Source organism: Lemur catta, chromosome 12 (genome assembly GCF_020740605.2).
Source record: "Lemur catta isolate mLemCat1 chromosome 12, mLemCat1.pri, whole genome shotgun sequence".
Taxonomy (NCBI): Eukaryota; Metazoa; Chordata; class Mammalia; order Primates; family Lemuridae; genus Lemur; species Lemur catta.
Window position 1 is genome coordinate 38170873 of NC_059139.1, and position 16741 is coordinate 38187613.

The 16741-nt window shown below is 37.2% G+C and overlaps 1 protein-coding gene across 1 annotated transcript in view; it reads left to right on the top strand.

Annotated features, from left to right (window-relative positions):
- The window catches only part of NDUFAF2 (NADH:ubiquinone oxidoreductase complex assembly factor 2), a 125955-nt gene that overhangs the window by 85164 nt on the left and 24050 nt on the right, over window positions 1–16741 (top strand). The window contains exons 2-3 of the mRNA XM_045565734.1: window positions 554–643; window positions 7022–7062. Of these exons, the coding sequence (XP_045421690.1) occupies window positions 554–643; window positions 7022–7062 (131 nt within the window). The remainder of the gene's footprint in view (window positions 1–553; window positions 644–7021; window positions 7063–16741) is intronic.

Here is a 16741-nt window from a genome sequence, read left to right on the forward strand (position 1 = left end):
GAAGATCACCTGTTTTTGTCCCTCTTCTGTTAAATTCCCTTGAGAGGTAGTGATTCAGATGGGCTACAGAATCCAACTCATCTCTTGAGTCCATTGGGTTTGTTAGTGTGCTGTGGCGACAAGGGTGGCTGCTGGGTCCTATGGTCCATTACATGCTTAGTAATGGCCATGAATATCAATTTTCTTGGGCAGTCGCAGCATCCATTGGCACCTCTGGTTTATATATACATATATATAGGAGTTGAACACTATATTAATGATTAAAATGTTTTTACTAGCCATTAGTCCCCTACAGGATTAGTTGGTTGCTCTTTTTCTGTATATTGAATCTGGATTTATTCTGCCATTAAATTTTTCATGCTATGGTAGAAAATTAAAAATTTTTACAGTGCCTTTACTAGCATACCTAATTCTAAATGGAATATATTCTGTCTTCTGTGAATTTAATTATTTTACCATACGAGGGTGTGTGTAAAACAAGAGAAGATATTACTTGTAGTAACTACTATGTTAGAGGTTCATTTAAAATGTATTAATCGCTTTTGTTTCATAGGACAAACTATTCGAGAGAAAAGATTTGTAGAAGCAGCAAATAAAAAAGAAGTAGACTATGAAGTAGGGGATATTCCAACCGAATGGGAAGGTAAGTTTCTGCTCTTATTAGAATCTTCTGGGAAGCAAATTGTTTAATGATATACAAAATCAATAAAACCATATATAATTACATGCTGTTTCTCTTTCCAAAAAGTTTTACAGTCTGAATCCTTGAAATTTTATTTAAACATTTCATTTCCTTGAAAGTTGTGAAGGTGCAAAATTTTAGTAAGGAAATGCACATATAGCAAAAAATTTAAGGAGATAAAGATAAATTACCAGGGTTATACAGCTACATACATGAATAAGCAATAGATCCGTTGCTTCCTGGTAGGCATAGCATGCTACCTTACATGTGGTAACAACAGGCATTATTACTTTTATGCCAGCATGTGAGTGTAAACATCATTTCAGTAAAAATATCTTTCCCATTTTTGCTTATTAGCTATGAAAATCCTAGAACTATGAGAAAGCATAAAAAGGATAGATACCAGAGATTTTTTTTGAAGAAATAACAGAATGTAAACTGGCAGCTTCTAGGAGGGGTAATTGAGCTTTCTTATTTTAACATACTTCCCAATGTTATAAGCTGCATTTGCAATTTTCAAATAATGCAGGCACCTTCTTATAATGAGCCTATTTTTTCATTTTTTTCAATAATAGTATAGAATTAAATGTTTATAGAAATAAATTAAGTTATAAATAAACAAATAGGTAATGACTCATTTTTCAGCATTTGAGACTTTCAGAGGATTAGAATGAAGTTCTAATGCTTTTTATGGCTGTCCTGATCTAGTAATTTAGCATAACTATCCCATGGGGTATATGCATTAAAGCAAATGTATCAACCAAACACTGAAACAAAATTATTTTTACAGTGGTATACATCAATTAAATGTAAAAAATAAGAATGCTACACCATGAAAAAGTAAATTAAAATATAAATAAACATACACACAAACAAAAATGCTATGTACAGAGAATAAGACAGAAAAAAACATATAAATGATGTCAACATCAAATGAACCTAAAGTATTTTCCAGTCAGATGAATATTACATTTGTCAATCATTAGTAGCAGAGTACAGGTACCCACAAGTTGCATATTCTCCCATAATATGGATTAAACAGTGTGTCCTTTTTATTCATTTATTTGGTAGGCATCTATTGAGGACCTCTACATTCGCGGACCTTACATTTGGGGGTGGGAGAATAGGTGGGAGAAACTCAATAAACCAGATAAATAACTAAACTATATAGTATGTTAATGGCCATAGAAAATAAAGCAGGTGAAGGGTATACAGACTGTTAGGGAGGGTTTTTCAGTTTTAAATAGTGTTCAGAAAAGGCCTTTCAGAGATTACTTTTGAATAAAGACTGAAGGAGGAGCTGGCCATGCAGATAACTAGCAGAGGAGCATTGCTGGAGAACAAGTGCAAAAGCCCTCAGGCAAGAACTTGCTTAGGTGATAAAGGAACAACAAGGAAGCCAATGTGACTGGGATAGAGCCAGAGAGAAAGTAATAGGAGATGAGGTCAGAGAGTTAAGAGGATGCCCAATCTGTGTAGCCTTGTAGGCCATTGTAAGGACTCTGGCTTTTACTCAGAATGAGATTGGAAGTCATTGGAGGGTTTTGAAAAGAGTAATATGCTCCGAGTTATGTTTAACAGGATCACTCTGCTGCATTGCAAAGAGACTAAGGGCGACTTAGGCAAAACATGGAGACAGAAAGCTCTTGTAGTAATTCAGGCAAGATATAATTGTGACTTAGACAAGAGTAACAGCGGGAGTGGAAAGAAGTAGTTGCATTCTGGATCTCTTATAAAAGTAGAGCCAACAGAATTTGCTGACATATTAGATACAGAGTGTGAGAGAAGGAGAGCAGTCAATGACGACTCTTAAGAAGTTGCTGTTAACTGAGATGGGCAGGACTGTGAAAGGATCAAGTTGGGGAAAAAATCAATTTTGGACATGCTAAGTTTGAGATGCCTATCAGACATCCAAAGAGACATGTTAAATTGTACATGAGCCAAGAATTTAGTGGAAATATCTGGACTGAAGATAAAATTTGGGAGTTGCCCACAAATAAATGGTATATAAAGCCGTGAGACTTGGTAAGATCACCAAGGTTATGAAAGTAAGTAGAAAATGAGAAGAGCAGAGTATACGGGCATGGATGCAGGGTAGATGGGTGGATGTGGTGGGGAGACCTTGTATAAATTCCTTCTGGTTTCTCCTAAGGAAGCAGAATGATTAAATAACTTCTAAGTACAAACAGCAGCTAGAGCCCAGATTTGAACCCAAATTATCTATCTTTAAACTCTTTTCTCTTTATATTATACTGCCCCCTTCATTAAGAACTTGGCTAGCTCCTACTTATCTTTCAAGTTTTAGAGTAGACATTGATTCTATTTGGAAGTCTTTTCTGACCCCACTTCTAACCCCTAGTGCTAAGCGAGATGTTCATTTTTTTGCTTTCATCTCACTTTGTGCCTCCTCCAATCTTGACATTTAATATACCATAAGGGATTCCCTGTTTACTTATCTACTTCTTCTACCTGGACTTGAAGATTCTTTAGGATAGGGTCCTTACCTTGTTCATTGTTGTATTCTCAAGGCCTAGCTCAATGCTTCACATAAAGTATGTACAAGCTCAACTAACATTTGCTGAATGAATGCATTTGAAATTGAAGATACATAAGGAAGAGACATTTTGGGGACCTTGCTAACTTATTAAAAATAGTCCATTTTAAGAAGAAAGACATGGAACAACAGACCAGGGCAATTGTTTCCAAACATATAGAAGATTCTTGGACAAAGACTTAGCTATAGGAGATAGTATAGTACTAGTTACTAGACTATCTTATAAAGTTTCAGTGACCCTTTTAAGTTTAGCCCATGGCATAATGTATAGTTCTTATTAGATACATAACAGATAGTAGTGGCATCAATCATCATCTCCACATGACATTTCAAATACCTGATTATTGTACAATTGTAAATAAACAAACTATTTCAGCAGTTACATTTATATAGGCATATAAAACAAAGATCCTTTAAATGGTCATTTAAAATGAAGCTAAAGGAAGCCCTCATATCTCCTTAGAGGATAGTGACACATGGAGTGAATAGGCTAGGTGGTATTTAATACATTTAGTATCTGAGGTCTATTCCTACACATTCTTATATCAGTAGATGAATTTTATAAACTTATTACAAAACCAGTAGGCTTTAGAAAACATGTATCAGAGTTTCCCCAACGTATTTACCTGCCTTGGAATTTTTTTTAATGATTTGCATACTATTACAATATTTTTCTTTTTTCAACCTCATAAGAGAACTGAAAATACTCAGAAATAACACAAATTGTTACTTTGAGGGTTTTTTTATGGTTATAATTGTGCATTATGCCATTATACTTTTTCATAATGGTTGTATGGCCACTGGCATATGTTCATAGACTTTGGAATACATGGAAATTATTAGTAAAAAATAGTATAATTAATAATGATTTTTATTTTAGACTAACATGAAAGTGTTTTTACAGCAAGATATATAGTTGTCACTGAAGGGATTATACTTAATGGTAGAACTCGCATAGAAATTGGCAGACTTTTTCTTTAAAGAACCAAACTAAATATTTTAGGCTTTATGGGCTACTTGGTCTGTTACAACTACTCAACTCTGCTGTTGTAGCACAAAAGCAACCACAGATCATATGTAAACAAATGTGTGTGGTTGTGTACCAATAAAACTTTATTAATAGACACCGAAATTTTGAATTCTATATAATTTTCATATATCATGAAATACTGTTTTTTTTTAAATTTTTTTAGACTATTTCAAAATGTAGAAAATAGTGAGCACAATTTGGCTAATAGACTATAGTTTGCTGACACTTGCCCTAGCAGTTGATTTTTCTAAATTAACTTTCTGATCTTAATTAAAACTGTAGATATATTGCTTAAAACCTTTTATAGATATAACTCGTGTTGAGTTCTTTTCAAAGAAGCTTCTTTCCTAGGGGAAAAAAGCCCATAAATATAGATAAGTAACTTTTGATCATAAAGAGGCAATTAAAAAATTCTATAAATTACTTATTTCCTTGACTGCACAGAAGAATTTTGGTATTGCTGAGCTGGATTTTCTAATACAGCTGAAAAATCCTATTACAGTGACTATTTTTACAGTAGAAGCATTCATTCAACAATTGTATTAAGTACCTACTCTTATGAGGTGTTTAGATAATAGAAAAATAAATCTCCCATGGATGCCTCCTGCCCTGCACAACCTTATAGCCTAACAAGAGATATAAAATCTGTGCAAGTTTTCACTAGAAATAGGCTAAATAGGAGTGGAAACTAATGAGAAAGAGAGTACAGAAAGGAATAACAAGAGCAGAAATCCAGAAACAGGAGCAGAGAATGCAGAACACTGGAATTATATCGGAGATAGTGTGTGGGATCAGTGCAAGAGAGAACAGAGTAGGGGGAAATGACTAATCCCAGACCCACAGTTGAATGTTGCCATTTCTACTCCCACAACCATTCAGTGCCGGGTTTTTTGAGGACAGGTTCTGGTGCTATTACAGATGATCCTCAACATATGATGAGGTTATGTCTTGGTAAACTCATTTTAAATTGAAAATATCGTAAGTTGAAAATGTGTTTCATACACCCAGCCTACTGAACATCATAGTTTAGTCTAGCCTACTTTAAATGTGGTTAGAACACTTATATTAGCCTACAGTTGGGCAAAATCATCTAACACAAAGCCTGTTTTATAATAAAGTGTTGAATATTTTATGTAATTTATTGAATACCATACTGAAAGTGAAAAAATAGAATGGTTGTGTACCATCATAAAGTCAAAAAATTGTAAGTCAAGCCACAGTAAGTTGTGAAACTGTCTGCACTTGGATGGTAGAAGGCAGGCTGGCAGAGCTGGTCAGAAGAGAGAGTGGCTGGTGAATGAATAGAGCTCAGCCTTTAAAGCCAATTCAATCAGGGTTTGATTCCCAGTCTGCAGCTTACTAATTATATGGCTGTAGGCAAGCTGCTTAATTTCTCTGGGCCTCGGTTTCCCAATCTTTAAAATAGGCTCAGTAATTCTTATTTTCAGACATATAGCAAGGGTTATACCTATTCCTCTTCCTACTTTAGTGTTCTTTACATGTTGTTCACTAAAATGAGAGACTGCTTAATGATCATTGATGGTTTTTAGAGCCAGAAATATAGGGTTGGATCTGAATTCAAGTTCCACCATTACCATTTAATGTATAAACTGAGGAAAGTTATTTCATTTCTCTATAAAATAAGGACACCTCACAATTTTGTATGCCAAGATTAAATCAACTAAAGCGGTAAAACAGTGGTTTCCTACTTTTTAAAGACCACATTCCCTACAATGTATTTTGTCACATTCTCCTATATATCCTCTTAGGTTAAACAGATATTATTGGTCTTTATTTTTTGAGTCTTTTATAAAAAAACACAGGTTTATTAAATAATAGTAATAATGGTAATAATTTAGACATATATTCTTATTTTATGCCAGGCTCTGAGTTAAGCATTTAGATGTATTATCTCATATAATTTTCACAACCCCAAAGTGTAGATTCTATTATAATTTCCATTTTGCAGATGGTAAGTCTGATGCTTAGAAAATTAAATAATTTGCTCCAAGTGGCACAGCAAGTAAGTGATGAAGTTGGGATTTGAACCCAGAAAATCTGACTTTAGAACCTACTCTCATAAGCACTAGATTATACTGTCCTCTGTGTGGTTCCGATAACTTCCCCAGAGGCAGCTGCCCCACTCCCTTCCCACTGCTATAAAGCACCTAGCACAGTGCCCAGTGCCCAATAGGCACTTAACGAATGTGGGCTCTACCTCTGCAGCTCGTCTCCCAAGTGTTAGAGCTAAGGCCTGATGATACTTACTAGCCATAAGCAGAAGCAGATCAAAAGAGAAATATCTGTAAATGAAAACTTGTCTAAGTCCCTTCCTTTATAAATTGAATAATAACTAATTCAAATTTCCAGGATAATATAATTTTGATATTGCCTTGAAGTTTACAGTGTTTAGGTTTGGTCTGTATGCCATAAATACACTAAGTTGAATTCAGACAGGAGGTGTGGTTTTAAAGGTAATGAAACTGTCCCCTTTTATCTTCTCTACACTATTACATTTTTTCATAACACAAATCGTCACCAGGCATATGTTTGTGTATTTATTTTCTGTAACCCAGTCAGTATTATATATGCTCCAGTAGAGAAGGGACTTCATCTGTTTGATTCCTTGCTCTATCTCCAATATATACAATAATATGGAGTAAGTGCTCAAAAAATATTTGTTTTATGCATGGATGATTAAAATGTTTGTGCAAATTATGGAAAACTGACACTTAAATATTATTCTACTTTCTAGCTTGGATTAGAAGAACCAGAAAGACTCCACCTACTATGGAGGTAAGAATAAACACAGAAAATATTCAAGTAGTATGTGTTCATAATGCTGTGTTTCTCAATTAGGAGTTTCTGGCAGGTTTTAGTCTGAAATGTCAGCTCTTGAGGCGCCCATGGCCGAAGAACGAGCAGACACGCCAAAGTTAGGCAAACACAAAAATGAGGTTTATTGAGGAGAGAAAGATAGAATTATAGGGCAAGAGCAAGATACAGGTTTACAGAGCATGGTACGTACGCCACAGATCAGATGATGGCCAGACCCATTGTCGCAGCAAAGGGAGAGCAAAAGGAAGGGCGCAAAAAGGGACTGGTTATGGTCTATGTCTTGGTTTTGTTTTTTTTTGTTTTGTTTTGTTTTTATTTCAGCATATTATGGGGGTAAAATGTTTAGGTTACGTTTATTGCCCTCCCCCCCCCCCGGCCCCCACATCTTGTTTTATGGTGTCCAGATAGGGACCTCCTTGTGATTCAAACATCACTATAGAACCACTTTGACTGGACAGTTGGGGAGCTGCATAACCTGAGTCTTACTGCGCATGTGGGTTCTAGGTCACTTTGCGGACTTCATGGTACCTATGCTGCTTGGCCTGTGGGCTAGAGAGTCCTCTGCATTCTTTTGCAGCTAGTGTGCCAAGTTCTGATTGGCAGACTCATAGGGTATTCCCTCCTCCCCCAGGTATGGAGAATTAGGGTTGGGCAGGACCAAGATTGGGGCAATAGCACCCACTTTCATCCCTAGGAGACCTGGAATCTACCTAATATTCCCTGCTCTCTATTCTAGAGGCCCAAATCATTAGGTAGGGGTGTAAACTCATGTGGCTGCTTCGTGCTGAGTAGGGATGTTGATCCCTATTAGGGTGGCCTCTTACAGGTTTTTCTGGGGTCTCTCCAGGGGATTTCGGTATATGTTCTGGGTAGGTTGTTGTAGTTGTAGGTGTGAGGAGAAGGTAAGCGCCAGGACTAGCAGAGAACTTAGGACTATTTGTAGCTTGATGGCCTCTAGACAGGATGAAATAAATTTAGTTAGAAAATTTATAAGGATCGGTCCCGATATAAGATCTCCCAAAATGCAGAGTAATGAGGTGACCAAGGGAATTATTAAGGACATCCACCAGGGCCTAGAGGTCTCACCTTGTGTCTGGAGATTGGAGGTAAACTCTAGGATAGCACTGATGTTGTCCTGAACCTGTCCTGACCTATTAACATAGAAGCAGCACTGTTCTTTTAAGAACAAGCAGGTGCCCCCTTCTGCTGTAGTTAGAAGATCGAGGGCCCACCTATTTTGTAAGGTGACCCCCGCCAGCAAATCTAACTCTTCCTATAAGAGGGCAAGTATGTGGCTAGTTTTCAGCAGGGCTCATGCTGCCTTCACAGCCAAAGGCTGCTGCAGGCCCAGGGATGTGCCTCCCGTGGCTACTCCAGCAGTGGCTGCTGTTCCCATAAAGACAAAAAGTGGCAGTTTGGTTTGTCAGGGCAAAAGGTGTCTTGCCCATGGGTAAACAATTTGTGTTACCTATCTGAAAGAGCCACAGCAGTAGGAGTCTGTTTGAATAGGCACTGGAGATCTTCCAAGGGAGTACACGAGTCTTTGCCTCTGGTGTTGGAGTCCTCGTTCACGGGGCTGGATGAGTTACATTTTGTTCCTTCCATGGCTTCACCCGAGAATGATGGATCCAAGTGGGTATCCCTGGGACCCTAATAGCAGTTGGGGTAGAAAGTAAGACTGGGTAAGGACCTTTTCACACCAGTGTTAGCTGGGATGTGGGGGACCCATTCTTGCACTGTTTGATGAGCACTAAGTCCCAGCTGACAGAAAGGACTAGAGGAAGAAGGGTCTCTAGGCAGCAGCTTGTGCTTTTGTAATGTCTGCAAGAACTGAGCTACTTGAAGAGCATATTCGTGTCCAGCCATTTCCTGTGAAGCCAAGGCAGGACCGTTGTCACTCTGTAAGGACTGGGGGAGGCCAAAATGAGGTATGATGTCCTCTTTGATGGCCTTTTCAGTCCTGTGAGGAAAAGCTTCAACCCCATGAATAAAAGTGTCAATAAACACTAATAAGTGGCCTCTAGCAAGAGTATAAATATATATGGCTATTATTGCCCTCAAACAGGCAGACCATTAGGAATTACCAGAAATCAATGTTCAACGATCACATCCTCCCACAAACAAGTCAAAGGGAGAGTAAAGAATTGTTTGGTAGGGACCCTGGAGACTCTGGTGATCACATAGGATTGAGTGTTCAGTTTTCTGGAGTCGATGAGGAAGACAGAGTAGGCAGTCCCAGTATTAAGAATTTACTGGCCTACCTGCCACCAGGAGGGTTACCCTTGGCTCCAGTCTGGTGATATCCGCCAAGGGGCTGACGGGAAAGGGCTCCTTCATTGTTGTACCATGATCCGGTCTGGAGACCGACTCCCCACCTGGGACGATCCCATAGGACAGAGTGTGGTCCAGGGACCTGTTTGATGGCATTGGTAACAAGGGGCCTTAAGTAGCCTGTCCCTATTGGGCCAGATCTTGGCCCAGTGCCCTTCCCATCAGCAGATGCAGCACCGGAGATCCCTCCCTTTGGTGGAGGCTTTGGGCATTGGTCTGAATGTGGGCACTAATGCTGCCATCAACTGGCCATGCCTAGCATCCTCCCCCTCTCCTTCTCCCGAGCCTGCAACTCAAGCTCAGAAATTCTGTTATAGAAAACAAAATTAGAGGTAGCCACAATGTCGTCCAGGGAGGTGGTAGGGTCTGGACAAGCTTCTGGAACTTTTCCTAATATCTGGTGCCGCTTGGGTCAAGAATTTGTCTTAATATCACCTTCACCTCACAGGAGTTAAGATCGAGAGTGGTGTGTTTCTCTATTGCCTCCCGGGCCGATCCAGGAAGGCTACAGTGTTTTCCTCAGGCCCCCGGGGTATGGTGGAGACCTTGGAATAATTGACTGCCTTTTGCCTGGCAGCCTTGAGGCCAGCCTGGATGCATATTAGAAAATGTTCTCTCTCCCACCTCTCTTCTGAGGAACTATTCATCTCATGCTTGTCTTACTTTGGAGTGTCTGGTCATTCTTTGGCCATGACAGCACTAAGAACCAACATTTGAGACTAAAACCTGACATTTCTGCTCCCAAGAATCCCTCAAGTTTCACAAAAGTATGATGTATTTTCTGAAAGTGTTAATTTTGCTCCATGTAAAATAATTTAAAATATTTAATAACATATATTAATATGACATATTAATATACTTAATAAAATAATATAAAAAATTCATATAAATTTTTAAATGAAATAATAAAAATTCAAAACAAAATAAAAACACTTATTAGAAAGTTTGAAGTTGTAGCAGCTTGCATCACGTCATTTTCTGTAGAATCCTAGGAGTTCTCTGTGCTGATACTCAGGCTTTGGTGGAAAAGTTTGAAACACTGAATTTCTTGGTCCTATAAAAATTATGCTCTTATGTTGCCTTAAATTTTATATATTTAACTCCATCAAGTATCCAAAGAAACTTTAATGTATATAATTAGCAAGTAACATGTAACACTCAGTAATTAATAGTTGAGTTGAATTTTTATTTAAAACTAAAAACTTATGGTCTCGGTGGTAAACAGAATAAAAAGCATAGAAATCCTATCGAATATGTGCTTAAAAATTATAGTTATCTCATAATTTTTATCTTAAAGAGTTCTAGATTTTTAGCATAAAGAGTTCTAAAATTAGTTTATAAGAAATTATTTTAGAAAAGGAGTGTCTCAAAATGCATTAGTATCTAGAGACATTTCCTTTCTTCTGCTTTTTAGGACTTCCCTCTTCTTTTCTGTTCCCCATTCCCCTACTAATACAAACCTTGATGACAATATAAATGGACTCCAACATTTAACCCCTGTTTGTTGAGAGGTGGAGCACTCTAGGGCAGAATCATCATGACACATCAGTTGGCATTCCTACTCGCTCTGTTCCTCCTGTGCTGACCCCATCCATATTCATTTGGCCAGGGTCTGAGCAAGCTTATCTCTTGGCCCATTTCAAGCTTTGTACATCATTCCTGCCTTGGCTTACTTTTCTCACACCTTTTTTCCAACATCAGAAAACTTTGGAATAAACGGGGTTTTTTGAAGGAAAAAAAAGTTGATTTGATCCAGGATTCAGAACTATGCCCTGTATTATTATACAGTGGAAGGATGGATTTAAGAGCCCTTCCCCTGGTCATATAAGAGCTACTTTTGTCAGATGGAAATGTGCTTCCTCCATCCTCAGAACTTTGAAAGCCTTCTTCCAGTGAAACATTGATACGCAGAGTGATTAGATGAAAGCAACCACAATAACTGGGCCTTAGGCACACCCCTGTAAATTTTTGGTAATTCCACCACCTTAGACAAACTCCAGTTAGAACATTGAGACCAAGTCATTCCATCTGTGACGCTCTGGTTATTTTCGATTATCCAAAAGGAGCCCTCTTTTGTTGCCTCCTTTCTAATGTACTCTTAATCACATCATTCTTTGTGCTCCTCTACCCTCCCCAGTACACACACACACACACACACACACACACACACACACACCTCTTTTCCTTCCTCCTGTTCCTTTGTCATTCTGATTCAGGAATTTCTTCTTTGTCAGCAAATTACCATTCACCATTACTATTTTTCTAGAAACTTTCTCTGCTATATAACCTCAACTGAAACCTGCCTGTGCCTGAAAGATGATGAGTCCCTTTTTTCCATGAAGTGAATTGTGTTCACTTTCCCTCACCCCATAGAAAGAAAGTGGGTTCAACTGTTCCTTGCTTCCCCCAGCTACTTCCAAATTATTCTTCCAGTTTGTGGCCCAAGAGAATGGAGGACCTTTGTAATTCAGTTATATTTTCCTTTATACCTGGTCATCATTTTTATCTTTGCCAACAACCAAGCCACTCTGCCACCCTGATGGCTGAGATTAGAACCAGGCACACAGTCTTCTCCTCTCCGTGCCTTCCCAAGTCTTAGCTGCCCATTCATTGACTTCGTCCACACTAGTGTCCTTGACTTCATCCACGCTAATATCCTTGCCTCAAGTGAACAATCACTCCTATAGCCACACCTTAGTTCTTATCACCAAACACCATTCTACCTCTAAAACTTCTGTATTCCTCAAGCCCAGATTCTAGTTACATTATTCTAAGAGGGACAAAAAACCCTTTTTAATGTAAAATAAAACATATATAAAAACATACAGATGAAAGGAATAGCTTAGTGAATTGTTAAGCTATGGAATTATAAGACAGATTCCACCCAGGTCAAGAAATACAACTTTGTTATCTACTCTAGAACCATGTGTCTCATCTCAGTTACAACCTCTTCTTTCCCCACAAAAGCAACCCTGAACCTGCCTTCATAGTAATCACTTCCACACATTTTAAGATAGTTTTATTGCCCAAATGTGCATTACAGTTTGGATTTATCCATTTCATAAAAACTTTATATTTGTTTTAAATCTTTCAGTCTGTCCAACTTCATCCCTTCTATTTCCATACATATTTATTTGTTGAAAAACCCAGCCTTGTTGACCTGTAGAGTTTGCCACAGTCTAGATTTTGCTCATCTTATGCTCTTGGTGCAGTTCATTATATTCCCTTTTCTTTCTTCCAAACTGACAGGTGGATCCAGAAGTTAGATACTCATGTTTGATCTTTTTGTCAAAAATGTAGAAAATCTCAGTAGCATGGTATTGAGCTAAAAGAGCAAGTTACAGAAGATTTCATACACTATACCATTTATATAAAATTTGAAAGCAGGGAAAGAATAATAGGATTTTAAGTAAAGATGGTGGGTCAAACACTTAAGTTTCCTTTCTCTAGTCTAATGAAAATGACAGTAAAGGAATTTATCTTTAAGGGCATAAACCCTCAAGGCCAAAGAAATTTGAGGGCAAAACCAGCAACAATGTTTTGGAAGGGGGAGAGCAGATGGGTAAGTTGTAACAGATTTAGTAAAACCTCATGAGAAGAATGAATCCTAATCTGGCAGAGGAGAAAGCCCAGAAGTATACCCAGTGTAAACCACAGAATCCCAGAATGCTCAGTGCCGGGAAACTCTGAAAGTGGAGATTAAGCTGGTACTAAAAACAATGACCTAGTTGAAAATCTGTTTAGGAAGCAATTAGATGCTAATGTCTAAATGTAGAAGAAATAATAGAGTTGGAAAATCACCATTTTTCAACTATCAAAGCGATAATTGGGAAAAAATCATCAACGGATAGTAAAACCATTAGGTCAAATTCTGTTGGGGAACAGGCTGTTTATGTGGTCTCAAAGCATTTCCCTACAGATTACTTATGAATAACAAAGGGGAAAATGGGACCCTTGTAGTAGACAAATCTTGCAGATACTACCTTAACTAGGTGGTCAAAAGGTGTACTAAGGAGGACTAATTTACATTATGTGTGTGCCTCCTTGTATAATGCACTGAAAATAAGAAATCATTCATGTAGTATTCCAACCAAAAATGCATAATCTTAATCTAATCACGAAGAAACAACTAGAAAACCTAAACTGGGACACATTACATAAAACACCAGGCCTGTCACATCAGTGTCATGAATGCCTGAGAAAGACTGATACACATGACAACTAAATGTTAACATGTAATCCTAGATTGGGAAAAAAACGTTTTGCTGTAATGGACAATATTGGGATAATTGGTGAGGTTTGAACATGAACCATATATTAAATAGAAGCAAAGTATCAATGTTAAATCTCCTGGAGAAAAAGAAAAGGATGCTGTTAAAATTCCCTTTGCAATATTGTGCAACTAGGCAACTGTCTCTTCTCTACCCAGCTGAAAACTGGAAGTTTATTCATGGGAAAGGGAAAACAATCCAGTCTTTGCAGGACTGTTTTCCTGACAAATCGGAGAGAAGAGATACCATTCTGAAAATAGAAAGATTAAATGAACATGTACATACTGAAAATGTGACCTCTAGAGCTTTTTCCTTACTGGATCCCTTGCTTCATTCTGAGAACAAAGACAAATAGCCCTTTATGTTCCAGACAGGATATTAGAAGATACTTCCCTGGGGACTCTGACCAGCCAAGAAGGACCAAAACCCCAATTAGATTACAATGAAACAGTTGACAAGCCTCACCTGTGGCATCAGAGTTTCTAATCGTATTTGTAGAGACCCATACAAATGAATAAACAGGAAAGGGTATTTGTATAAAACAGACTACTTAAAAACTTAAAATAACTACTATCCACAGCAATAAGATATGGCAATCATGAAATGAGAATATAATGCTACATATGAAAAGGAAAATTCAACAAACAAAAAGCAGCTCTTTGGAAAATAAAAAAATAATAGAAATGAAATATTTAATGGAAGGGTTAGAATCTTCTATTGAAGCAATTTCCTGTATGGTAGAGCAGAAAGACACAGATGGAAAACAGGAAAGAAAAGAAAAATTACAGGACTAGTAACCCTGGAAGCTAGAAAGTAGTGAAGTGACAGTAACTTCAACATTCTGATGGTTAGTAAGTTCCAGCCTAGAATTATGTTACCCAGTTATTAATATATATCATTTAAGATTGAGTACAAACACATTGTTAGATATGCAAAGTCTCATAGAATTATCTGCTACAAACTATTTCTCAGGAAGTTACTAAAGACGTAAACAAAGAAAAAGGGAGGAGTGAGATCAAGAAGCAAAACTACAACACATGCGAAGGGTGGTAGAGTATGAAAGGCAACCAGTCCAGGCAGAGTGGGTAAGAATAGTTCATGGGTGACTTTTTTCCAAAAACATTAAGTACGTAGAGTACCTAATATATCTGAACATATCAAGTGGGGTTGAATTACAGATAAGTACATAGAAAGTAAACAAAATTCAGTTGTTAACTCCAAGAAAAACAAAACATGGGGAGGAAAAGGAAAAATAGTCCTACTATATAACTCACTTGTTGACAGTGTTTTCTCATAATGAATATTGATCTATAACTATATTGAGAGTATTAGAGAACAAGAAGGATGAAGTAAATCTTCATTTTCAAAAATGAGAAGTTGATATATAATGCTTAAAACTGGAAAATAAAGAAGTAATAATTATAAGAATGTTATTTAGATATTATGAAGTATTTAAGGGCAGAGCCTGCTTTATAATTGTCAGACACTTTTGTGACTTTTTGGATTGACCTTTATTATGACCAAAAACATCAGCTAAAAGAATATAAAGTAGCTGCTTTTGAGAAGGGGAAAGTATTTTTCACAACAAGCCTTTTAGAATGATGTGACCCTACAAACCATGTGAACATATCACTTTGATTTTTAAAAAGAAGAATTTTTAAAACCGTATATACAATGCTATAGATGAGGGGTGGCAAACTTTTCCAGCAGCGCACCATATAGTAAATATTTTAGACTTTGTGAGCCAAACAGTCTCTGTCAAAACTATTTAATTCTGCCATTGTAGTGTGAAAATAGTTATAGACAGTATGTAAATGAGTAAATGTGGTTGTGTCCAGTAAAACTTTATTTACCTAAACAGTGGGCAGGTGGATCCTAGTTTGCCAATCTTGCTACTTGCTGATCAGTTGTTTTCAAATTAGAGTGCCTGTACCACTGGGTACACAAAGACTTCCTATGGGATATACAGGTATGAGTAGCTTTAAAGAAATGAATTTTCATATTCTCTCTTTTCATATGTAATCTTTCCTAAAAATGATCTGCCTGAGAACTTCTGGTCTGCCAGTGTTCCTTTCTGAATTCTTTCAAAATTGACTGTCTCCCACTTTTCAAAAAAAAGCTTACCCATTGTCCATACTAAATCTTACTATGTTGCTTTGCCTTGGAGTTTAAAAATCTCCAGGACACCAAACAAAGAGACTATTGGAGAGTGAATCTGTCCTGAGGGAGAGTCCCTTGAGAGCAAAGCAAAGAAATCTTCAATAAAAATTACTGAAGGGGGCAATACATTATTTCTTCTAGGCAACAAACTCATGGCAAAGCTCCATGCCTTATAGTTTCTCTGTCTACCTAGCTAGCTAGCTATCCATTTATCTATCTTAAAATTAAAATTCTCAAGTGAGAAAGTTGTCATGGGGATGCATAATAATACACTTATTTGAATTTTAAAATTAAGTCAGGCTTTTTCTGACAGAGAATAAGTCAGATTTGTCTGATTGGGTTTGACAATGAGGACTAGCTTTGCCAATTAAGTTATATGGTTGTATTTTCCATAAATTGAATAAGCTAAACTGCAGCTCCAAGGCTCTGACAAAAACATATTTAAAGCATTTATTCAATACACAATAAGCCAGAAGATGCATTCTTTGTCATTATTTAAGCATCAACTGAAATGTGCAAGGTGGTACATAGTTTTTCAGAAGTCTTAGAAAATAAGTGTGTAAAAAATTGGGAAAACCACTGCTACAATTGTTTATGGATGTATAGAGATGTAGTAAAAGCATTAAAACATACATGAAAATGATAGACAAGGAAGTTTGGGTAGTTATTATCTCTGCAGAAGGAGAATGTTGGGGGTGAGTCACAGAGGGCTTTGGTCATATCTATAGTGTTTTATTTCTTAAGTTGGATGGTGGGTACATAGGTGTATATTATTAGCTATATTTATTTTTATACATGAAATATTTTATTAAGAAAGAATACAATGAAACCTTGTAATCTTATGTTTTAAGAGACCTTGTTGGGTCCCAACAGAA